Here is a 25527-nt window from a genome sequence, read left to right as displayed (position 1 = left end):
CTGATCACTTTTTTTTTTAATTCAGATAATGACTGATACTGAGTACTCAGGCTAGCCAGAGTGGTGCAAAGATGAGTCAAATTCATTGCGATAAGAGACATTTGTAAGTCACTAGCAATTATACAGTGTGGTAGGTGCCATGATAGAGATGCAGATAAGAAACCCAGACTTGGTGGCTGAAGGGCACAGGATGGAAGGCGGTGGGGAGACAAGGAAGGTTGCACAGAAATAACATTTGACATAGGAACTAAGTGCACGAAGGGAAGCCGGCTGTGCGGTGACCGAAGTTGCAGGTTACCAATCTTGCTGAGGGGGGCTCCACTGGACCCCGGGCCGTAGGCATGTGTGGTGTGAAGGGGGAAGAGGACGGGAGAGGATTGGCCGGGAGGAACCCGGAGCTCCAGCTGGTGGGTGGACGGAAGCCGCAGGGGGGCGCTACTTGCACTTCGCGCTCAAGCGAAGGGATCTTCAAACCGTGGGAGTGGTGCAGCGGCTGGAGTCCCTGGACTCCTCAATCGAGGGAGCTACTCGCGAGGTAAGAGGCGCGCCTGACCGGCTCCTAAAGCGCACTCGCTCGTCCGCACTCCTGGCCCTCCGAATTCAGCCTCGCCACACCCGGGCTTCAGAGCCCACAGAACTTCTCAGCCCCGTGTCAGCGACGAGGAGCTCATGGTAAAACAGCGCCTAGGGTTTCGTTTGTTTGTTTGTTTTTAACAGATGCCTACGACTTGTAATAGGCTGCCTCATAAAATGAGTCTATGGAAACGGTTGCCAGGGCCGGCGAACGGCGGCTCCCGGAAGTCCTTTGATGCTTTGGTAACAGTGAGGCTACCGGACCAATGAGCTGCCTCTTCCGGTTTTGTCCGCGGTCGCCCAGTTCTTCTTTATCAAGGTTGCCTTTGACCCCGGGAAAGAGATCTTCCGGGTTCCTCTCTCCCCAAGATGGCTGCTGAGGACGAGTTACTGCTGCCGCGGCTCCCCGAGCTGTTCGAAACGGGCAAACAGTTACTGGACGAAGTAGAAGTAGCGACTGAACCTGCCGGTTCCCGGATAGTCCAGGAGAAGGTGTTCAAGGGCCTGGACCTCCTTGAGAAGGCTGCCGAAATGTTAACGCAGCTCGACTTGTTCAGGTAGGGGGGAAGATAGTAATAATGGCTGAGAACGAAGGTAATAATGGTTACCAAGGGTGGAGCCATTGCGTCTGAGTGGAGGGGACCTTTAGTAGTGAGAACCTTTCGTTCCTACTTACCACTGCGATCTTGTGTACATTGTTTACATTCCCCACCTCTCTTCCCAGATGGTTGATATCCCACGACTCTGCTCCCTAGTGTCTGCTGATTGCAAGGCACTGGATGTGAGCGCTCAGCCACTTTCATTGAGTGAAACTGGGCGCTGTTACCCGTGCCTCCTCCCTCTGCTCCACTCCCAGCCCAGCCTCCCACTCCGTCCCCCAGGAGCCAAGGCCACAATTTGAATGCCTAGCCAGGCTTCACTGCCTCCTTTTTGCTCTTCCAGCCGAAATGAAGATTTGGAAGAGATTGCTTCCACCGACCTGAAGTACCTGTTGGTGCCAGCGTTTCAAGGAGCCCTCACCATGAAACAAGTCAACCCCAGCAAGCGTCTAGATCATTTGCAGCGGGCTCGAGAACACTTTATGAACTACTTAACTCAGTGCCATTGCTATCATGTGGCAGAGTTTGAGCTGCCCAAAACCAAGAACAACTCAGCTGAAAATCACACTGCCAATTCTTCCATGGCTTATCCTAGCCTTGTTGCTATGGCATCTCAAAGACAGGCTAAAATAGAGAGGTGGGTCAATAGCTATAATATGAGGGCTGCCCAATGGCAGTGCTTTTCGGGGGCATGCTTTCTTGGCGGTTGGTGGGGGGCCAGAATGGTGTGTGTCACTTTCTTGGTTCTTATTGAGCATAGGCCCTGGGGAGAGCAAACTTTCCTGAGTTTTTCAAGAAGCCTCTGCTTTTGTTGAGATGATTATACTTACCTGTCAGACCCCTACGACCTTATGGTTGCCAACAGCAGCAATGTAGTTTAGCAGAGTGTCTCCTAACCTTTTCCACATCACATCATAGCAATGTTCACATGGTACAGTGGGGTAGATGTCTCTGGAAGACAAAGCTAGGCCATTTTATGGTCCACTGATTGAGGAACTCTGTTCAGACTGCTGGAGTAGATGTGTAACATCCTGAACTCATCTTAGTCCTGGCACAGCTTCATCGTGTGATCTTGGAAAAGTTGCTTACTTTCTTAGGTTTTTTTGTTGTTTGTTTTTTAAACAACATTTAATGGGTGGTCATGCTGTCTAGGAACTATGCTAGGCACTGGGGATACAAAGTATATAGGTGTTTGTGTGAGTATGAGTTGTCCGTGCCTTGGAGGAGCATACAATCTGGTGAGGAAAACGGGCATAGAAACAGAATATCAATATAAACTGATGTTATGGAGGGTTGTACAAGGTACTATGAGAGCAGACGGGAGGGGCACCTAACCAAAGGGAGCAGGAGAGAGGAGAAAGCTCCCTGGAAGAGGTGACTTCTGTGCTGAGTTCTTTAAGGGTAAATAGGAATATCCAGAGGAAGAGGAGAGGAGGGCATTAGCCAGCAGAGTATGTAATAGACTTAGTAAAGCCATAGAGGCATTAAAGAAACAGTGATGGGTGGAGATGTGTAGGATGAAAACAACAGCTATAAGCAATTAGGTGATGGTAGAACACAAAGAGGGTGGTGGTAAGGGGGAAGGAATGATACTGAAGAATGTTGTAGGGTCCACATCAAGGAGAGCCTGGGATGTGAGGAACGTGAAGAGAAACTTGTTGCTGAGAACTTGATAAGGTGTTTGAATCCCAGCTCGACCGCTGTGATTAATCACTGATTTTTGGCAAATTATTTAATCTTTCAGTACCTGAATTTCCCCAGCTGCAAAATTCAGATAATAGGTCCTTCCTTATAAAGTGGTTTTTGAGGATTAAAAGACAAATATATATAAAGCAGTTAGCACAATGTTTGACACAGTAAACACTCAAAGTCAACTATTATTATTTGCGGCTAAGAGTATGGGTCGTAGAGTGAGAGACCTGGGTTTGAGACCCAGCTTTACTTATAATTTGTTGGACTTTGGGGAAGTTATTTAACCTAACTGAGCCTCAGCTTTCCTCATATGTGAAATCTAAATAATAATGGTACAGGTGGTCCCCGATTTGCGATGGCTTGTCTTAGAATTTTTTGACTTTATATTGGTGCAGAAGCAATACACATTCAGGGGAACATCAATAAATTACATGAGTTATTCAACACTTTATTATAAAATAGGCCTTGTGTTAGATGATTTTGCCCAACTGTACGCTAATATAAGTGTTCTGAACATGTTGAAGGTAAACTAGGCTAAGCTATGATGTTCAATAAGCTGTATTAAATGTGTTTTCAACTTCCCATATTTTCAATTTATGATGGATTTATTGGGATGTAGCCCCGTTCTAAGTTGAGACACACGTGTACCTACCTCAGGGTTAATAAGCACAAATGGGAAAAAGCACATAAAACAGCCCAATATCTGGCACATGGTGAGTATTCTGTAAATGTCAGCTGCTATCAGATAGGACATGCCAAAGAGCTTACTCTGGTTGGTGACTGAGATCCACTGAAGAGTTCTGTTTCTTTTTTCTTTTTTTTTTTTTTTTTTGATACAGAGTTTTGCTCTTGTCACCCAAGCTGGAGTGCAGTGGTGTGATCTCGGCTCACTGCAATCTCCACCTCCTGGGTTCAAGCAATTCTCCTGCCTCAGCCTCTCGAGTAGCTGGGATTACAGGCACCTGCCACCACGCCCGGCTAATTTTTGTATTTTTAGTAGAGCTGGGGTTTTGCCATGTTGGCCAGGCTGGTCCGCCTCGGCCTCCCAAAGTGCTGGGATTACAGGTGTGAGCTGCTGCGCCCTGGCTGTTTCTTTTCAAATAGTAGCATGATCACATTTGTATTTTAACTAGTACACTCTAACAGCAGTTAGGAAACAATGAGGGAAAAGATTAGACCCAGTTAAGTCACAAAGGTGACTGGGGTTTACTATTGCAATGGTAGAGGGATGGGGGAATATATTTAGGAGGGTTGAATCTACAGGAAACCTGGTGATCAATTGGTTGTGGAAGGTGGGATAGAAGGAAGCAGCAAGGAAAGATGTCCATGTTTCTGATTTAGGTGGATGGCTGTGAAATTTATTGCGATGGGGAAAGAGGAAAAAGAGAAGATGGGGGAAGGTGAGAGTATGAATTTAGTATTGAAACATGTTGAGTTTAAGGTGCCTAGGAGATAAGTAGAGGTATCTGTTAGTCTGAAGCTCAGAGGAGAGGCTTGGTCTAGAGAGCTGAAGATGACTCATTTATTCAAAAATATTTATTAATTCCTTCCTGTGTGCCAGGAGCTGTTCTAGGTGTTAGAGAACCAGATAAAGTCAGTGCTGCTATGGAGCTTTTATTCTGGTGCGAGAGAAAAACAATAAGCTAGTAAATAATGAAATTTCAGCTGGTAAGGACTATGAGGAATAATAAAGTTAGGGGATAGTGAGTGACTGAGGATATGGGCTAGACTGATATGAAATGGAATTTAACATCCTGTCCTTTGTAAGTAGTTGGGGGCAGCCTGTCAGCAGGTAGTAGGTAGTTTAAACAGTGAGTTTGGTATCCAAATAATTATACAAAAAAAAAAAAAAACCTGCAAGAGAAAGACGAGGGAGTAGTCACATCTGGTTGGAGGGATGAAGAAAAGGTTTCAGAACATAATGGCATTTGACACCAGGCACGGTGGCTCACGCCTGTAATCCCAGCACTTTGGGAGGCTGAGGCAGGTGGATCATTTGAGGTCAGGAGTTCAAGACCAGTCTGGTCAACATGGTGAAACCCCCGTCTCTGGGAAAAAAAAAAAAAAAAAAATTAGCCGGGAGTGGTGATGCACTCCTGTAATCCCAGGTACTCGGGAGGCTGAGGCAGCAGAATCGCCTGAGCCCGGGAGGCAGAGGCTGCAGTGAGCCGAGATCGCGCTATTGCACTCCAGCCTGGGTAATGGAATGAGACTCTGTCTCAAAAAAAAAAAAAAGAACATAAATGGTATTTGAGACGAGTCTTACAGGATGATTAAAAATAGAAATTAGGCTGAGCATGGTGGCTCATGCCTGTAATCCCAACACTTTGGGAGGCCGAGGCGGGAGGATTACTTGAGCCCAGGAGTTCAAGAACAGCCTAGGCAACAAAGTAAGACTCTGTCTCTACCAAAAAATAAAAATAAAAAATTAGGTGTGGTGGCACAGTCCTGTAGTCCCAGCTACTCCAGAAGCTGAACTGAGCTGGGAGGATCACTTGAGCCCCTGGAGGTTGAGGCTGCAGTGAGCTGTGATCACACCATTGTATTCCAGCCTAGATGACAGAGTGAGACCCTGTCTCAAAAAAAAAAAAAAAAAAAGATTTTCTTGAGTGTAAAAGTAATAGTGCTCATTGTAGAAAGTTTGCAAAACAGAAGAATATTTTTTAAATTAAAAATAAGCCTCAGTCCTAGCACTCATGATGATCATTGTTAACTTTCTGGTGTGTTTCCTTTCAGATATATAGTTATTTAAGTTAATAAATTTGGAATGCTGTAACTATCCTGTTTTTTTAACCTAACGTACCGTGAGCATTTCCTCGTGTTTTTTGAAACCATGATATTGAATGTTCCATGCTCTAGTTGTACCATAATTATTTAATCTGTTATTATCAAATATTTAGACACTGGTTTTTTGCTATTCTAAGTAATGCTATAAACAAACATCTTTAAATGCATCTGTCACTGTTTCCTTAGGGTGGATTTCTGGAGCCAGTGACTGGGTCAAAGTGTTTGAATATTTTGAGGCTCTTGACATATGGTAAAAGTGTTGCTTTCCACAATAACAGAGTTTCAGAATATGTTCCACTGCATTTGTCTTGGATGTTAATACTTAGAAAATCCAATTGCGTGGCCGGACGCGGTGGCTCACACCTGTAATCCCAGCACTTTGGGAGGCCAAGGCGGGTGGATCACCTAAGGTCAGAAGTTCGAGACCAGCCTGGCCAACATGGCAAAACCCCATCTCTACTAAAAATACAAAAATTAGCCAGGCGTGGTGGCGGGTGGCTGTAATCTCAGCTTCTTGGGAGGCTGAGGAAGGAGAATTGCTGGAACCCAGGAGGTGGAGGTTAAGCTGAGATCGCACCATTGCACTCCAGCCTGGTCTGACAACAGCGAGACCCCATCTCAAAAAAAGAAAAGAAAAAGAAAAAAGAAAAAAAAAGATAATCCAATTGGGCAAACAGAAAGTATCTATTGTTTTGATTTGCATTTCTTTGGCCTGCCTGCTTTGAATGTTTTTCTTAAATGCCTGACAGATATCAACACTTAACTTTATACTAATGTCTCCCACATTCATATCACTAGCCCAGACTCTTCCTGACCTTCAGACCCATACTTGCAACACCCTTCCTTCATGGGTGTTTCACAGACATGTCATACTTTGAACCCTTGGCTTTTACCCCCAAGTGTGCCTCCACAGCCATCTCAGTAAGTGTACCACCATTGACTTAGGTTTTTAAACCAGAAACCTAGGATTTAGCTTCAATTCCTCCCTTTTTCTGAATTTTCACATCCAGTCTATCAGCAAAGGCCTGTCCATTCTAGCTACAAGAGGTATCTTCTATCCTTCTATTTCTCTCCATCTCCACTATCATACCTCAGTCTAGGCTACCAACATTGCTCACCCTAGATAGATAAATCAGCTCCAAGGCCTTGTGTGATCTGCTGCCTGCCTCTTTTCAGTCTCACCATGTGTCATTCTCCCCTCGTTCACTAGACTCCAGCCACAATGACTGTCTTTCAGTTCTTTGAATAGACCCAGCTCTGTCCCTCTCTAGAATCTCTGTGTGTGCAGTTCTCTTTGCATGGAATGCTCTTCATATGGCTAATTCTTCATCCTCTAGGTCTCAGCTTGAATGTCACTCCTCAGGCCTTTCCAGATCAGTCTCTTTAAGTAGTTAACAACTATTATTCTCTCTTTGCTTCATGTTTCTTTCCTTCTTGGCACTTATGTGCAGTCATTTCATGTGTCTTTCTGAGTTTTGTCTTTCTCCCCTACTACAGTATATACTCTATGAGGGCACAAACCATTTCTTGTTCACTGTGTTATGCCTGCCGTAGAGCTTGGCATATAGAAGTTACTAAAGCAATACTTCTTGTTGACAAGCAGAAGAAACAAGATGAACAAAATCCCAAAGCCAGGGTATATTTAAGTATGTTCAAAGACCATGTAATAATCTGGTTTGGCAGAAGCTAAGAGAAGTATGGTTGCAGCTCTGCAGAAAGAAGTGATATGTATATAAAATAGTGAAAAAGAAAGGCAGAGGGAGAAATACAAGTTAGCATGTTATGATAGTACTTCAAATAGGAAGGAGTGATAAAAAATGAAGTTATAGCTATCAGAGATACTACTTTTGCAAGAAGAGTTTACATGGTTAGAAAACAGATTACTCAGATCCTTATTTACTTTCTGGAAGTCCCCAACCCATGCCTTTAGATATTGAGGCCGTCTTACATAAAACACCTGAATGGTATGTCCTCTCTCTCAAAACCTGTTTCTTCATGTATGTCCTCTATTTCCCATATCTGAGGAGTATGAGTCTGGTTGAGTAACAGCAACTCCATCCTTTTGAGAGAAATAGAGAAGTGAACGCTGGCTAAGTAATGAGTCTAGTTTTGGATTTACTGAATTTAGGTCCTAAAGTGGCAACTGGATAGTCATTTCCATAGACAGATTGAAATGTGCAAGTAAAGTTTATGAGACTGTTTTGTGACTGATGTGAAAGATTTAGGAGGCCTCTGCTTTGGTTGGTGTAGATGAGTTTGCCAAGGAAAAACATGTAGACAGAAAAAAACTCAAGGATAAAACTTTGGGGCAAGTTAAGGGAGAAGGAAGAGGAAGGAAAGAGCAATCAGAAACTCAGTAAGGTAGCCGGGCGCGGTCTCTCACGCCTGTAATCCCAGCACATTGAGAGACTGAGGTGGGTAGATCACGAGGTCAGGAGTTCGAGACCAGCCTGGCCAAGATGGTGAAACCCCATCTGTACTAAAAATACAAAAACAAATTAGCTGGGCCTGATGGCAGGCGCCTGTAATCCCGGCTACTCGGGAGGCTGCGGCAGGAGAATCACTTGAACCCGGGAGGTGGAGGTTGCAATGAGCCGAGATTGTGCCACTGCACTCTAGCCTGGGCAACAGAGCAAGACCCCGTCTCAAAAAAGAAACTCAGTAAGGTACAGGTACTTACAGGAGCCTGGAAAAGAGAAAGCAAATGTTATGTCCTCTTTGAAGCTTTTCCCTAATTATCTTCCCTCCCAGATACCATGACATTTAGTTCATGTTACTTATCACAGTATAACTCTCTGTCAGTCTCTAGACTTGAAACTCCTCAAGGTGAGAGACCTTGACTAATTGTATCTCAGTATCCTAATTATATCATTGTATATAATTGCATCCCTTGGTACCCAACCCAGTAATTGGATCATAGTAGGTACTTGGAGGTGTCTTTGGGAGAGACAGAGTGGTCATAAAAAGATGGAAGCAAAATGCCGTAGCAGAAAAAGCCTAGACTTAGGAGTCAGACCTGGGGTAACTAATCCAATTTCTACCACTTAATAGATGTGGCATCATTTAGCAACCCCCCCCCCCACCTCAATTTCTTTATCAGCTAACAGTGTATTGCTGCTTACAAAGCACTTTGATTTGTGTTTTTCCATTTGATCCTCGTAACAACCCCATGAAATAGACATTCTTGTCCCCATTTTAGAGATTAAAAAAAAGCAGGGGGGGCGAGCGCTCTGAGAATTGAATTGCCCAAAGTTACATAGCTAGTAAGTGGCTAGGTTAGGATTTAAACTCAGGTGTTCAAATTCCCAGTTCAGTAACATTCCCACTGTAGCATGGAAAAGAGAAGAGTAGGCCAGGTGTGGTGGCTCATTCCTGTAATCCCAACACTTTGGGAGGCCAAGGCGGGCAGATTGTTTGAGTCTAGGAGTTCAAGACCAGCCTGGGCAACATGGCAAAACCCTGTCTCTACAAGAAATACAAAAATTAGCTGGGTGGTGGTACACGCCTGTAGTCCCAGCCACTCAGGAGACTGAGGTTGGAGGATGACTTGAGCCCGAGAGATTGGGGCTGCAGTAAGCTGTGATCATAGCACTGTACTCCAGCCTGGGTGACAGTAGAGACCCTGTCTCAAAAATAAAGAGAAGAGCGATCATTTAAAAGGGTAGAAAAATGAGTTGAGGGAAAGTGTTTCTAAGACAGGGGAAAGGCACCAGTAGAGTGAAAACTAGCTGCTAATGACAAGGAGGATGATCAATAAATAGAGTGAGGCCTGGAAGAATGTGTGTGGGGTACTAGATTGATAACAAAAGTGGAGTGGTAAAGACATTACCTTTGATCTGGCATAGTGGCTTGTGCATTTAATCACAGCACTTTGGGAGGCTGAGGCAGGAGGATCATTTGAGGCAGGAGTTTGAGATCAGCCTGGGCAATGTAGTGAGACCCCGTCTCACTACAAAAAAATTAAAAATTAGCTGGGCATGGTGGTGTGCGCCTGTCTTAGCTACTCGGGAGGCTGAGGTGAGAGGATCGCTTGAGCCCAGGAGCTCGAGGCCAAAATGAGCTGTCATCACACCACTGCACTCCAGCCTGGGCAACCAAGCGGGACCAAAGCAAAACAAAAAAAAAAAACAAAGACATTACCTTGGAAATGCCTTGGTAGAGACAGAATTAGCTCCTTAAAGACAAGAGTAAAAGAGGAAGAGAGAAGTTATAAAATTTTTTTTTTTTTTTTTTTTTTTTTTTTGAGGCAGAGTTTTGCTCTGTCGCCCAGGCTGGAGTGCAATGGCGTGATCTCGGCTCACTGCAACCTCCACCTCCCGGGTTCAAGCAATTCTGCCTCAGCCTCCCGAGTAGCTGGGATTACAGGCATGTACCTCCCTGCCCAGTTAATTTTGTACTTTTAGTAGAGACGGGGTTTTTCCATGTTGGTCAGGCCAGTCTCAAACTCCTGACCTCAGGCGAGCTGCCTGCCTCAGCCTCCCAAAGTGCTGGGATTACAGGTGTGAGCCACCGCGCCCGGCCAGTTACAGAGATTTTATGGTGAAGAGGGAAATTGAATTCTACATTGGCTGGCCATCTGGTGAGTGTGATGGTGATAATAGTCTTCACAAAAGATGAACAAAAGGATGGCTGAGCAAGGGTGACCGCTCAGCCAAAGTTTGACAATAATGGTTTGTAGTTGAACCATTTGATACAAGTTTCTAATTCCTTAACTCTCTTCAACAGCTTGGGAACAGAGAAAGGGAATGGAAGTTGCCCAGGGTCAGAAGGGTTACAAGGATAAGGGATTGTAGGGCAATAGGGAGTATTTCCATGTAATGGCCCACCATGGGGAATCTAACGGTGATGAAGGTCTAAGACTGGTTTTCCATCTGGTCCTTGGAGCCCCAAAATTTCACTGCAGTGCCTCAGGGTGGGGGGGAGTGTTGGCAGCCCTCCTGATTTAACCAAGGTAAATTTTACTTGTTTATTACTTATGGGAGTTCCATGGCATCTCTCATTAGAAGAAAAGGTTCTTTTACTAAGACAAAATTGTTTAAAAAACACTGGCCCAAATGAACAAGTGTTGAGTTAGAAGTTTAAAAGATGATGAGCAGGCTGGGTGCGGTGGCTCACACCTGAAATACACTTTGAGAGGCTGAGGCGGGCAGATGACCTGATGTCAGGAGTTTGAGACCAGCCTGGTCAACATGGCAAAACCCCGTCTCTACTAAAAATACAAAAATTAGCTGGGTGTGGTGGTGCACACCTATAATCCCAGCTACTTGGGAGGCTGAGGCAGGAGAATCACTTGAACCCGGGAGGTGGAGATTGCAGTGAGCCAAAATTGCGCCGCTGCACTCCAGCCTGGGTGACAGAGCAAGACTCTGTCTCAAAAAAAAAAAAAAAGAGGTGATGAGCAAAGTCATAGAAGCTAGGAAATAGAAGAAAAGGAAGGAGCAGCAGAGTACAGTAGTTAGGCCTTAAGCATGCAGAGAATGGGAAAAGAAACAAAAGAACCTTATTCAGAGGACTACTAGACTAACCCCGAATTTACCCTGAATTTTATCATCCTAAGGTCTTCATATGTTATTTTTTTCCTGTGACTTAGGTACATCCAGGAAAGAGGGTTGGGGATAGGAGTGAGACTGGAGTTAAACATTCTCAAGCGGTATCTCTGATAGCATTCATGAACTAGAAATTGTATTTCTTTGTAGTGTTTTACTCAAAAAGCTTCCTAGGATGATGATGTGTCAGTTATTTGTAACATTATAGTAAATGTCCAATTGTTAAGTAAAAGGAACAGAAGAGCCTAAAAATTTTTTAAATAGCCTTTTCAGAACAGTGGTTCTTGACTTTTTTTTTTTTTCTTTTTTTTTTTTTGAAATGAAGTCTCACTCTGGCGTCAGGCTGGAGTGCAGTGACACGATCTCGGCTCACTGCAACCTCTCACTCCCTGGCTCAAGCGGTTTTCCTGCCTCAGCCTCCCAAGTAGCTGGAATTACAGGCGCACGCCACCACGCCCAGCTAATTTTTGTGTTTTTAGTAGAGATGGGGTTTCACCATGTTGGCCAGGGTGGCCTCGATCTCCTGACCTCATGATGCACCCCCCTCAGCCTCCCAGAGTCCTGGGATTACAGGGCCGAGCCACTGCGCCCGGCCGGTTCTTGACTTTTCATGGGTCATGGACCCCTTGCCCCTTTGATAATTTGATAAAATCTATACAGATTTCTCAGCCAAAGAAAGAGAAAGCATATAGGTAGAGTTCTGTATAAAATTTGAGGGAGTTCAAGGACCACCCCCACCACACTGAACTCTCTGTGGACTTCAGCTTAAGACACCCTGATTTGGGTGAAGACCTACAGAGGAACATCTGAGTCTGGAGAGTCTGAAGTGGGATTTCAAGCAGAGATATTTCAAGATACGTCTCTTGGAAATCTTGATGTTTTTCCTTGACTTCTCTCTTTCCTTCAGGCTCTTACATCCAATAAATCAACATATCCTATCTATTTTATATTTTAAATATACCCGCATCCCACTATCTCCATCACTACCTTCCTGTTTCAGGTCACCATCTCTCACTTGGATTGTGGCAGTATCCTCTTAATTGCTTTCCCTGCTTGTATCCTTGCCTCATAGCTCCCACAGCCTATACTCCACACAACAGCCAGAGTGGCCCGTATTTTAAAAAGTCTTTTAATGTCACTCTATTCATGTCATGTATTCAAAAGCCTCCAGTGGCTTTCCCCTTCAAAATATCATGATATTTGATATTTTGGTTATTGCGACCTACCAGGTTCTACACATTATGGCCCTGGCTATGTCTCACTTCATTTTCTATCACTCCTCTTGACCTCAGCCACACTGGCCACCTTGATATTTCTCAGCCGTGTCAGGCCAGGCACACTTCCCACCTCGTGGCCCTTGTATTTGCTCGTCTTCCTTAGCAGTCTTCCAGATATTGGCATAGTTACTTTCCTGAAGTCTTTGTTCACTGTCACCTTTTCAGAGAGGTCTCTTCTGACTACCTTGTATCTAATAGCACCACTACTTTTCCACCATCACCGTATGCACTTGACCTTACTTTTTGCTCTTTCATAGCACTTATCACAACCTAACTCATCCATTTCTTTTTGTCTTCTCCACTAGAATGAATGCTTCATGAGACCAAGGACTTTTCTTTTATACACTGCTGTGTCTCCAGCACTGAGAATGGTGCCTGTCACGCAATAGGTACTCAGTAGATATTTGTCGGATGACATACTAGAATGCATCCTGAAAAAGAAAGGTAGCCAGGGTGGTTACGAGTCTTCAGATGATATAAAGATAAGCCAGAAGAGCTGGGAACATTTTGCCCAGAAGAAAAAAAGAGTTGACCATTTTTTAGGCTGTTTCACAAGGCATTCCTGCATCAGTGGCAGGTAAATGACCTCTAAGATTCTGCGATTCTTTGAAGGTGTAATTCTCAAAATGGAAGCATCATAGGAAGCACTATGTTGCGATTCTAAGCACCCACCCTAGTAAAGGTCAGTATAATCAAATGACTAAGGTACTCATCGTCCCTAAAAGAGTTGCTGAGATCCGGTTACTTCTGTATTTTTCTGGCTTCAGAATGTACTCCTCAGCCCCTGCTGGGTCCTTGTCATCTGAGGGAACTGCCTGGTGGCAAACTCGGGGGTATAGAATCTATATTCCTGCCAAAGTGGAAATTGGCATGCTTACTACCCGGTCATTTGCAAAGATGAAATCTTATTGAGGCCTTCTTTTGAAGGAATACCTCTTTATTTGTAAGTTCATGGGTAATGCTTTTCTGTGGAACAGATACAAGCAGAAGAAGGAGTTGGAGCATAGGTTGTCTGCAATGAAATCTGCTGTGGAAAGTGGTCAAGCAGATGATGAGCGTGTTCGTGAATATTATCATCTTCACCTTCAGAGGTGGATTGATATCAGCTTAGAAGAGATTGAGAGCATTGACCAGGAAATAAAGATCCTGAGAGAAAGAGACTCTTCAAGAGAGGTAAGCCTGGCCAAAGAAAGCTACTGCCAGAGAGTTGAGTATTCTACAGGAGATCAAATTAAGATCCTGTTAAGTCTCCATAAAATCACTGTTTTTATCAAGATGAGTATAGAAAGGCCAAAGGGTCACTAGAGTAACTTTCTCTTTAATTTAATGTGCTCCCCAGTGCTTTTTAATCTGTAACACACTTGTAGTCATTTGTAATGTTGTGGTATACCATGGGGGACAGAAAAGTCTCTGAAATAAAAATTGGTTTTGGTTGTGGAAAGCTGTGGCTGCTGAAGGAAGGCATAGGGAGTTAAACCTTTTAAAATCTGTGCTAACTGGCCACTATGGTGGCTCATGCCTGTAATCCCAGCACTTTGGAATGCCAAGGCGGGCAGATCACTTGAGGCCTGGAGTTTGAGACCAGCCTGGCCAATATGGCAAAACCCCCTCTCTACTAAAAATACAAAAATTAGCCGGGTATGGTGGTGCGTGTCTGTGATTCCAGCTACTCAGGAGGCTGAGGCAGGAGAATTGCTTGAACCTGGGAGGCAGAGGTTGCAGTGAGCTGAGATCATGCCACTGCACTCCAGCCTGGGTGACAGAATGAGACTCCATCTCAAAAAAAAAAAAAAAGAAAAAAAATTGTGCTCACTATAATAAAGGGGAAGAGAGAAAGAGGATAGGAATGGAGAGGAAAGGTAGAACTGGAGGAGAGGGAGAAAAGAATAGGAAGAATCTGAAACAAAAGACCAGGGGGATATGCTTAGGGTGGAGGAGGAATTAGAATTTAACCTTGCCACAATGATGCACTCTCACACCTTTAGATAACCCACGTAGGAGGCACAGCAAGGACATTTCCATGCACAGAGTGTCCAGTAAACTGGTAAAGAAACCTGGCGTAACAGCTTTGGCTGTCTTTGAACATCATAACCCTGTTTTGGAACTGCCACTTCAAAAGAATAGGCTCTGCTGCCACTTGTTCTTTGGTTCAGGACACAACATGAATTGGGTTGAATTTATCAGCAAGTCACAGGCATTTATTTAAGTCCTCAGAGAAACCTCTTCCTAATTTGATTTGTACTAATTAGCCCAGGAGCTCTTGCCTCAGGATAACATCAACCTAGTTCTTCATGTTAAGAGATCAAAGAATGAACAATTAGTATTCTAAGGTCATAAGGCCCCTTGAGCATGTCTAGATGAGTGCTTTACAAGCATTTTAAGGCTGGACTTTTCTGGGTCCTGCCCTGTCCCTTTCTTTGTGTGTGGGTTTTTTGTTTTTTCTTGTTCATTTGTTTGTTTGTTGTAATTGTCGTGTTGTTTTCATGTCCTCTCATGTGGTATTGGAATTGGTTCTGAAAGTGATCGAGCTAGAACTAAGTGAGCACCTTTTCTTTAACCATCCTTTGTTTCAGCATGCCCCTAGAAAGCCAAGGTTCCTTGAAACTTTTCTATATACCTCTATATGGAAACTACCAACTATTCCTTGTCCCTTTCATTTAGGAACATTGACTTCTAAAGCGCCGTAGAAGTTCTTGACAGTTAAGTGCATAATTACATTGGAAGAGGTTTTAGAAGAAAGGTTGTAGTGATTCAACTTTTTAACTGAAGGCCAGGCTGAGGAAAGGGGCTTCAAGTTCACCTCAAGGGATTTAGATGGAACATGGAAGAGGACTTTGGAATCTTCTTCTTTGGACAGGGTATTTTAAAGCCAAGTAATTTTTTTTTACTTCTAGTGATATGATTCCTGGGAGAACTTTCTGTCTTTTTTGTAAGGTACTCAGGCCCCCTCAGGAGAGCTAAGGAACCTCCACCATTAGTGTTCTGCTGCTATATCTTAGAGACTGATAAATAGAAAGTGAATTTTGAATCCAGAGCTTTTCAAGCACCCGAAGACTTGAGAGCCCATATGGTAGGTTGAGTAAAATGGCAAATTCACCTCTCATAATTAATTTCCTTTTTAGGCATCAACTTCTAACTCATCTCGCCAAGAGAGGCCTCCAGTGAAACCCTTCATTCTCACTCGGAACACGGCCCAAGCCAAGTAGGTAGTACTAGAAAGGGGTTTGCTTTGCAGCCCTCTGCTTTTATGGTTCAATGTGGCAATTCATGAGTGACCCACAGACTGAGTGATGTTGAAAAGTCATGAACTCGGCCGGGCGCGGTGGCTCAAGCCTGTAATCCCAGCACTTTGGGAGGCCGAGACGGGCGGATCACGAGGTCGGGAGTTCGAGACCATCCTGGCTAACACGGTGAAACCCCGTCTCTACTAAAAAATACAAAAAACTAGCCGGGCGAGGTGGCGGGCGCCTGTAGTCCCGGCTACTCGGGAGGCTGAGGCAGGAGAATGGCGTAAAAACCCGGGAGGCAGAGCTTGCAGTGAGCTGAGATCCGGCCACTGCACTCCAGCCTGGGCGACACAGCGAGACTCTGTCTCAAAAAAAAAAAGAAAAGTCCTGAACTCGGCCGGGCACAGTGTCTCACGCCTGTAATCCTAGCACTTTGGGAGGCCGAGGTGGGTGGATCACCTGAGGTCGGGAGTTCGAAACTAGCCTGACCAACATGGAGAAACCCCGTCTCTACTAAAAATACAAAATTAGCTGGGCGTGGTGGCACATGCCTGTAATCCCAGCTACTAGGGAGGCCGAGGCAGGAGAGTCGATTGAACCTGGGAGGCAGAGGTTGCAGTGAGCCGAGATCACGCCACTGCCCTCCAGCCTAGGCAACAAGAGTGAAACTCCGTCTCAAAAAAAAAAAAAAAAAGAAAAGAAAAGTCATGATCTCACCTACGGAAGTTGTTCTTTTATCAAAGGGATATTATCTCTCCCGAAACTTTCACCATGTCTGTCTTCCTCAGACACTTCCTTCACAAACTCAAGCTTAAAAATAGGCACACATGGGCCAGGCATGGTGGCTCACGCCTGTAATCCCAGCCCTTTGGGAGGCCGAGGCAGGCGGGTCACCTGAGGTCAGGAGTTCAAGACCAGCCTGGCCAACATGGCAAAGCCCTATCTCTACTAAAAATAGAAAAATGAGCCAGGCATGTTGGTGGGCACCTGTAATCCCAGCTACTCAGGAGGCTGAGGCAGGAGAATCGCATGAACCCAGGAGGTAGAGGCTGCAATGAGCTGAGATCACCCCACTACACTCCAGCCTGGTCGACAGAGTGAGACTCCATCTAAAAAAAAAAAAAAAAAAAAAAAAAAAAGGCGGACATGTAAACAAACAAATAAAACAGAAAAAAGGAAAATAATTGAACGGGGAATTGTATACTTTAAAGGGTTTTTTTTGTTTTGTTTTGTTTTGTCTTTTAAACATTATTCGCACTCTTCCTGCCTTCAGCTACAATTCTCAAAAGGACATATTTGCCTCCCTGTGATTTAATTCTGAGTTCTTGAGATACTTTTCCCTAGGGTGGCATGGGAGTCTCCTTGTTTTCTGTACCTTTCAGAGTCACCAACTGTGAATACCCATTCCACGGTGTCTTCACTGCTTTGTGGAGTATTGGCCTCTGGGATTGCTTAATGGGAGATGATCCTGGGCTATTTATCTTCTCATGAAAGCTCTGGACTTTAATGCCCCTTTCTGGATGCGTCTTTTTACATATCCTCCCGTGAGTTTGCACAACTCCTCAGAAGTTGACTGGGTAGGGAACAAGGCTGAAATGGACACAGACTTTGTTGTTAAAGAGACTTTTTAGTAGTAGTTTTTTTTTTTTTTTTTTTCGTTTTCTAAATGCAGTGTAATTTTTGCAGAGTATTTGGAGCTGGTTATCCAAGTCTGGCAACTATGACGGTGAGTGACTGGTATGAGCAACATCGGAAATATGGAGCATTACCGGATCAGGGAGTAGCCAAGGCAACACCAGGTATGACGGGGTAGGAGGGAAATAGTTGTACCACTGGTCTTTTACTCCCTGGCAATTAAGTTCTCACCAAGTATAGTTGCCCTTTAGGAGCAGAAATAGTGGGGACAAAGATTCTGAGTAATAGAAAGATTCTAGGCAGTATTATGTTTATTATTAGATAGCAGATGATTATGGGAGGATGGGGACAGTGGTAGCATAGTTTGTAAATCTCTCCAAATGTCATGACATAAAAACAGAGCAAGCTGTGTAGAAAACTCAGTCTGTGGATAGCAGTTCCACATCTGGTAATGGCAGAGTAGGTTGTATCAGGCCAGCCCTTCATACAGGATAACAATTACAAACTGAACAAAATATTTTTAAAAACAACTACCTGAAGGTACTGGAAGGTCACCAAAACAGGTGTAAGCTGAAGGAGAGTCAGCACTTACAAGGAGGAAATGATACTTGGAACTCCTTGAGGGCAGGGACTTTGGCTTACTGTACCTTTAATGCCCAACTTAGTAATTGGGTCATAGTGGGTACTTGGAATTGTCTTTGGAAGGGCAAGATGGAGAGGGTGGCCATCAAAAAGGTGGAAGCAATAGGGTATAACAGAAAAAGTATGGACAGACCTGGGATGAACAGTCTGACTCCTGTCACATTTCTTTGAGACGAAGTCTCACTCTTGTCCCCCAGGCTGGACTGCAATGGCGTGATGTTGGCTCACTGCAACCTCCGCCTCCTGGGTTCAAGCAGTTCTCCTGCCTCAGCCTCCCGAGTAGCTGGGATTACAGGCACCTGCCACCATGCCTGGCTACTTTTTGTATTTTTAGTAGAGATGGGGTTTCACCATGTTGGCCAGGCTGGTCTTGATCTCCTAACCTCAGGTGATCTACCCACCTCGGCCTCCCAAAGTGCTGGGATTACAGGCATGAGCCACTGTGTCTGACCCTCCTGTCACTTAATAGACGGAATATCCTAGTCCCTCTGAGCTTCAGTTTTCTTATCTCATATATTAACCCATTTGATCCTTTTTTTAAAAAGGAAAAATAGAGACAGGGTCTCACTGTGTTTTCCAGGCTAGTCTCAAACTCCTGGGCTCAGGCAATCCTCCTGCCTCAGCCTCCCAAAGCACTGGGATTATAGGCATCAGTCACCACGCTCAGCTTCATTTGATCCTCTTAAAACTTCATGAAGCAAACATTCTTCTTCTCATTTTAAGATGAGAAAGTGCTCTGGGACAAATAGGTGAAAACAAAAAGAAAAAAAATAAAAATAAATAAGATGCGCTGGGCACAGTGGCTCACACCTTTAGTCCCAACACTTTGGGAGGCTGAGGCAGGCGGATTGCTTGAGCTCAGGAGTTCAAGACCAGCCTGAGCAATATGGCGAAACCCCATCTCTACCAAAAATACAAAAACCAACCGAGCGTAGTGGCATGTATCTGTAGTCCCATCTACTCGGGTGGCTGAGGTGGGAGGATCACATGAGCCCAGGAGGCAGAGGTTGTAGTGAGCCAAGATCATGCCACTGCACTCCAGCCTGGGTGACAGAGTGAGACCCTGTCTCAAATAAATAAAATGAGGAAGTAGTCACTGAGAACTGACTTAAGGTGGCCTGACTAGGATTTAAAATCAGACCTTCAAATTCCTAGATTCAGTTCTGTTTCTACTATAGCACCAAAAAGAGAAGAGTGGTAATTTGAAAGGATTAGCTTTTCACCTGTGGGCAAACTGCAGTTACTATGATGTGGGGTAACTCAAACTTAGTTAGGAACTTGCAGTAGTACTGTTTGAGGAATGAGAGAACTGAGGTCACAGTGACTAGCAACTGAAAAACGAAGGAAGATATCCCAGAAAAGAGAGAACCACAGAGGAGATGCCCTTTTTCTGTGTACAGACCCTACTGAAATCTCTGGCTGACTATGCATGCACAGAATGGACTCTAAGCACCTCAACTGAGGCTAAAATAACTGAATGGAGAATTCAGCTGTTGCCCAATGCAAGGGAGGTAGAATTTGGCATTTTGGTTTTAGACAAGTTAATTGCCTGCTAAAATGAAAAATCAGTACTCTTTAGAGGAATGAAACATAATTCAAAATCTCTACAGTATATCATTTATCACGTCCAGAATTCAGTTCTAAGCTATTAGACATGAAAAAAACAAACAGGAAAATGTGACTCATAACTCGAAAGGCAATCGATGGATACCAACCCCAAGATAACTCAGATGTTGGAGTTAGCGGACAGGGACTTTAAAACAGCTGTTATTTTTATCCTCAAGGGCAGAGAGCAAAAGATGTTTGTAATTAATGAAGAGATAAGAAATCTCAGCAGAGAAATAGAAACTATACACATAATTCTGGAATGGAAAAATACAATATCTGAAAATGTAAAGTCACTGGATGAGCTTAATACCAGATTGTTGCTGACAGAAGAGCATGTCAGTTAACTTGAAGATCAATAGAAATTATCCAATCTGAAAAAAAAGAATGGGTAAAAGTAAGCAGTATCTCAGTAGCCTGCGGAATTATGTACAAAGGTCTCATGTATGTGCAATTGGAATGCCAGTACTTGAGGAGAAAGAAGGGAACAGAAAAACTTGAAGAAATGATGGCTAAAGATTTCCCAAGATTCAGAAATGTCAGCAAACCCCAAGCAGTTTAAATACAAAGAAAATCACACATAGGCACATTACAGTCAAACTGCAGAACACCAGAGAGAAAGAGGAAATTTTGAAATCATCCAAAGATAAAGTACACATTACAAATAGGAGAACAAGGATATAAATTATTGCTGAATTTCCATTAAAAACTGTGGGAGCCGGAGATGGTGGAACATCTTCAAAGTGGTGGGGGGAGGAACTTGTCAATGTATAATTTTATACCCAGTGAAAAATATCCATAAAATGAAGATGAAATTAAGACATTTTCAGATAAATGAGAGCTACAAGAATTCTTCACCAGAAAATTGACATTAGAGAAATGCTGAAGAAAATTCCTCAGGCTGAGGGGAATGGTATCTATTCAGATAGAAATGTAAATATTCAAGTAGTGAAGAGCATCAGAAATGGTAAATATGTGGGTAAATACAAAGGACTGTCTCCCTCAACCCAGTTTTAAAAAACTACACGTGACTTCTCAAAGCAAAAATTACAGTACTGTCTTGTGAGGTTTATAATATATGAGGTGTAGTATATATGACAGCCATTGCAAAAAGGACAGGGTAAATGGAACTGTTTTGTTTGTGAGATTCTTCTGTTTTATGTGAACTGATACATGTACACAAATTACTCTAAAACTTAGCAGCTTAAAATAATCAGCATTCATTGTATCACATAGTTTCTGAGGGTGAGGAATTCAGAAGCAACTGGGTGGTCCTAGCTCAGAAACATTCATGAGGTTGCAGTCAAGCTGTCAGCTGGGGCTGCAGTCTTCTGGAAGCTTGGATGGGACTAGAGAATTTGCTGCCAAGCTCATCAATGCAGCTGAGGACAGGAGGCTCACATAGCATTGCTCACAACATAACAGCTTTCATTCCCCAAAGTGAATGATCTGAGAATGACCCAAATCAAAAGGCTCAACATCTTTTGTAATCTAATGTTGGAATATGACTTCTGCCCTATTCTATTGGTCATATAGGCCAACCCTGACAAACAGTATGAGAGGGGACTCCATAAGAGCATGAATACCAAGAGGCTGGGATTGTTGTGCACCATCCTTGAGGCCCCCCATCACATAATTTTAACTCTAAGTAGGCTGGAAAGTTAAAGATGAACATTGTATTTCCTAGAGCAACTACTTAAAAAATAATTTATCAAGAGAATGAGAAAACAAGCCACAACCTGGGAGAAGATACTTGCAAAAGACATATCTGATGAAGGACTTTGTATATTTTACCCAAAATATACAAAGAACTCTTAAAACCCAACAATAAGAAAAGGAGCAGTTTTAGGCCAGGTGTAGTGGCTCACACCTGTAATCCCAATACTTTAGGTGGCCAAAGTGGGAGGATCCCTTGAGCCCAGGAGTTCAAGATCAGCTTGAGCAACATGGTAAGACCCCCTCTCCACAAAAAAAAAAAAAAAAAAAGTTTTAAAAAACTAGCCAAGCATGATGGTTTGTGCCTGTAGTCCCAGACACTTAGGAGGCTGAGGTGGGAGGATTACTTGAGCCTATGAGGTCGAGGCTGCAGTGAGCTATCATCGCACCACTGCACTCCAGCCTGGGTGACAGAGCAAGACCCTGTCTCAAAAAAAAGGGAGCAGCCTGATTAAGAAGTGGGCCAAAAACCTTAACCAATACCTCACCAAAGAAAGTACAGAGATCACAGATAAGCATGTGAGAAGATGCTCTACATCATGGCATAAGGGCAATGAAAATTAAACCACACTGAGATACCACTATACACCTGATAGAATGGCCAAATGCAGAGCACCTCAAATGTAAATGGAATAAACCTTCAAATTAGAAGTCAGGGATCGATTATCAGGTCTAGCTACATGCTGTCTATAAGAGATACATTTTAAATATGAAGACACAGATTGGTTACAAATAAAAAGAACAAAAAAGTTATATAGGTGGCTCACGCCTGTAATCCCAGCACTTTGGGAGGCCAAGGCATTTGGATCACGAGGTCAGAAGTTCAAGACCAGCCTGACCAACATGGTGAAACTCCGTCTCTACTAAAAATACAAAAGTTAGCCGGGTGTGGTGGTGCACGCCTATAATCCCAGCTACTCAGGAGGCTGAGGCAGGAGAATCACTTGAACCCGGGAGGCTGAGATTGCAGTGAGCCGAGATCACACCACTGCACTCCAGCTTGGGTGACAGAGTGAGACTCTATCTCAAAAAAAAAAAAAAAAGATATATAGGTTGAGCATCCTAAATCTGAAAATGAAAAACCTGAAATGCTCCAAAATCCAAAAGTTCTTAAAGCTAATGATGCTTAAAGGAAATGCTCGCTGGAGCATTTTAGATTTTCAGATTTGGGATGCTCAACCAGTAAGTATATGATGCAGATATTCTAAAATAAAAAACAAATCTGAAATACTTCTGGTCCCATGCATTTCAGATAAGGGATACTCAACCTATACCATGCTAACAGTAAGCATAAGAAAGCTGCAGTAGCTATAGTAATATCAGATAAAGTAGATTTCAAGACGAAAATGTATTATCAGATATTTTGAAAGGGCATTTCCTACTGATAAAGTGGCAATTTATCAGGGAGACACAGCAGTCATAAATGCGTTTGTGCCTAATAATTTTCAAATTATTTACTTGAATACTTATAGGCCACGGTAGGGTTATTCATTGGCCCAATTTCAATATTGCGTCTCCAGGAACAGAAAGGCCTGGGGCAGGGTTGGGACAGCCAGTCAGTGGAGCAGTCAGTACATACACATTTACCCATTAAGTTCTCCGTCTCCTGTGGGCATGGTTTGTGGTGCCCCAAAACAGTTACACTGGTAATACCAAAGACCACAGATCACCATAACAAATAAAGAAAAAGTTTGAGAAACTGAGAATTACCAAAATGTGACACAGTGACACGAAGTGAGCAAATGCTCTTAGCAAAAGGGCACCAATAGACTTGCTCACTGCAGGGTTGCCACAAACCTTCAATTTGTAAAAAAAAAAAAAAAATTCTCTGCAAAGCACAGTAGAGTGAGGCACAATAAAACAAGGTATGCCTTCACCTTCTTTTCAGATACCCATGGAACATTCACCAAGGTGGATCATATACTGGTCTATGAAATAAGTCTCAATAAATTTTTAAAAATTGAAATCACACTGAATATATCCTCAGACCACAATGGAATTAAATTAGAAATCAATAACATACCTAGAAAATTCTCAAATATTTGAAAATTAAACAATACACTTCTAAATAACGTATAGGTCCAAGAGGAAATTAGAAAGAAAATTAGAAAATACTTCTAACTGGGAATAAGTTCAAGAGATCTGTTATACAGCATGGTGACTATCGTTAATGGCTGGGTGTGGTGGCTCACGCCTGTAATCCTAGCACTTTGGGAGCCCGAGGCAGGTGGATCACCTGAGATTGGGAGTTCAAGACTAACCTGGCCAAGATGGTAAAACCTTGTCCCTACTAAAAATACAAAAATTAGCCGAGCGTGGTGGCGGCTGTAATCCCAGCTATTCGGGAGGCTGAGGCAGGAGAATGGGTTGAGTCTAGGAGGCAGAGGTTGCAGTGAGTCAAGATCACGCCATTGCACTCCAGCCTGGGCAACAGAGCAAAACTCCATCTCAAAAAAAATAAAAATAAAATACAGAGTAGATGTTAAATGTTCTTACTGCAAAAATAACAATGTGTAAGATGCTGCATCTTTTAATTAGCTAGATTTAACTATCCCATAATATATACTTCAAAACATGCTGTACACCGTAAATTTTTGTTTGCCCATTTAAAAATAAAGAGAATACTTTGAACAGAATTACAGTGAAAGTACAGCATCAGAATTTATGGGATACAACTCGAGCAATGCTGAGATGGAAATATGTGTAACTTTCAATACTTGTTAGAAAAAAGGAAGATAAAATCAATTACCCAAGGTTTTACCTTAACAAGGGCGGGGGGTGGGCCTAGGGAACAAAGCAAGCCCAAAGTAAATAGATGAAAGGAAATAAAGGCAGGGAAACTAGGGGTGGTCGTGGTCATGGTAGTAATGCACAAAAGTTGGACATGTGTATACTCCCATGACCTGGCAGTCTCACTCCTCAGTATATACCTAAGAGGAGTGAGACCATATGTCCACGAAAGACCTGTGCAAGATTGAACATAGCAGCATTATTTGTAATAGTCCACACTGAATACACCACTCAAATGCCCATAAATAATAGAATGAAGAAATAAATTTTGGTATATTCACACAATGGAAAACTATGTAGCAGTAAGGTTAAACTATAGTTTGTTAGCTGTGACAAATATAGCTGAATCTTATAAACCTAATTATGAGTGAAAAAAGCCAGATGCAAAAGAGTATATACTGTGCGATTCCATTCATACAAACTTCAACAAACAGGTAATACTTGTGTGTGCTGGTTGAAAGTTAGTAAGTGTTCACCCTTAGTTGGGGATCATGAATGGAACTGGACCTACAGGGTCTTCTGAGGAGTTAGAAATATTTTGTATCTTGATCTGGGTACTGATTACATGGATGTGTTCAATATGTGAGAGTTCACTGAGCTATACAAATATTAGTATACTTTTCTACATGTATGTTATACTTCAGTGAATATGAAAAAATACCCATGGACAATATTTATAATGAAAATAGGTGGCAGTGTATCCCCATGAACCTCACAATAAAAACAGGTAAGGGCAAATTACCCGTAGCCACAAGATCCAGCAGTTATTGGCATCTGTGCAGGAGAAAACCGGAGTTGGCAGGCCATCTGAAAAACTTGACAAACAGAATTCCAAAGCAGCATATTCCCTAGAAAGAATGGCAGTCCCATTTAAGAACTGCAGTTGAAACTGGGAGGGATGAGTATGAGGGACCAATAGTCAGAAAGTCTGAAAGGGATAGAGTAGTCTAGTCCTTAATGAACTCTTGAAGTTGATCCACCAGGTCTCCCTTCCAGGACAGGGACTCCACACTGAGGAGAAATTGCTGAGAGTAGAATTGAAATTAAGCAGGACAGGAATAGAAAAAGAAAGAAAAGGTCCAGATGAAATTAGAAGAGAGGACCAGAACCAGGAGCTCCAGTCAAGCAAGTAATCATATTTCTTTAATGCACATAAAAACAGCAGAAAGGGAGCCTCTATGAAGTTAGAAAAGCTACTCTGAACCGTGCTTCTTTCTGCAAGTTTAGGAATACATTTCACGTAAAAATGAACAACAGACTGTGGTGATGGTTGCACAACTCTAAATATAAAACACTGAACTGGGCTGGGTGGGTTGGCTCATACCTGTAATCCCAGCATTTTGGGAGACGGATCACAAGGTCAGGAGTTTGAGACCAGCCTGGCCAAGATAGTGAAACCCTGTCTCTACTAAAAATACAAAAAAAAAAAAAAAAAGAA

The 25527-nt window shown here is 43.1% G+C and overlaps 1 protein-coding gene across 2 annotated transcripts in view; it reads left to right on the top strand.

Annotated features, from left to right (window-relative positions):
* Positions 1–312: 312 nt before the first annotated feature.
* The window catches only part of LOC105476671 (immunoglobulin binding protein 1), a 32867-nt gene continuing 7652 nt past the window's right edge, over positions 313–25527 (top strand). Inside the window, exons 1-6 of one of the 2 annotated variants that reach the window (XM_011732808.2) lie at positions 313–535; positions 718–1130; positions 1516–1809; positions 13452–13647; positions 15597–15676; positions 17388–17500. In XM_011732808.2, the coding sequence (XP_011731110.1) occupies positions 943–1130; positions 1516–1809; positions 13452–13647; positions 15597–15676; positions 17388–17500 (871 nt within the window). In that variant the 5' untranslated portion in view covers positions 313–535; positions 718–942. Of the gene's footprint in view, positions 536–717; positions 1131–1515; positions 1810–13451; positions 13648–15596; positions 15677–17387; positions 17501–25527 lie in introns of those variants that run through there. The other variant, XR_011618393.1, reaches the window with a different exon arrangement.

The sequence above is a fragment of the Macaca nemestrina genome, chromosome X (assembly GCF_043159975.1).
Source record: "Macaca nemestrina isolate mMacNem1 chromosome X, mMacNem.hap1, whole genome shotgun sequence".
Lineage (NCBI taxonomy): Eukaryota > Metazoa > Chordata > Mammalia > Primates > Cercopithecidae > Macaca > Macaca nemestrina.
Note: the sequence above shows the minus strand (reverse complement) of the source record. Positions and strands in the feature narration are given on the sequence as shown.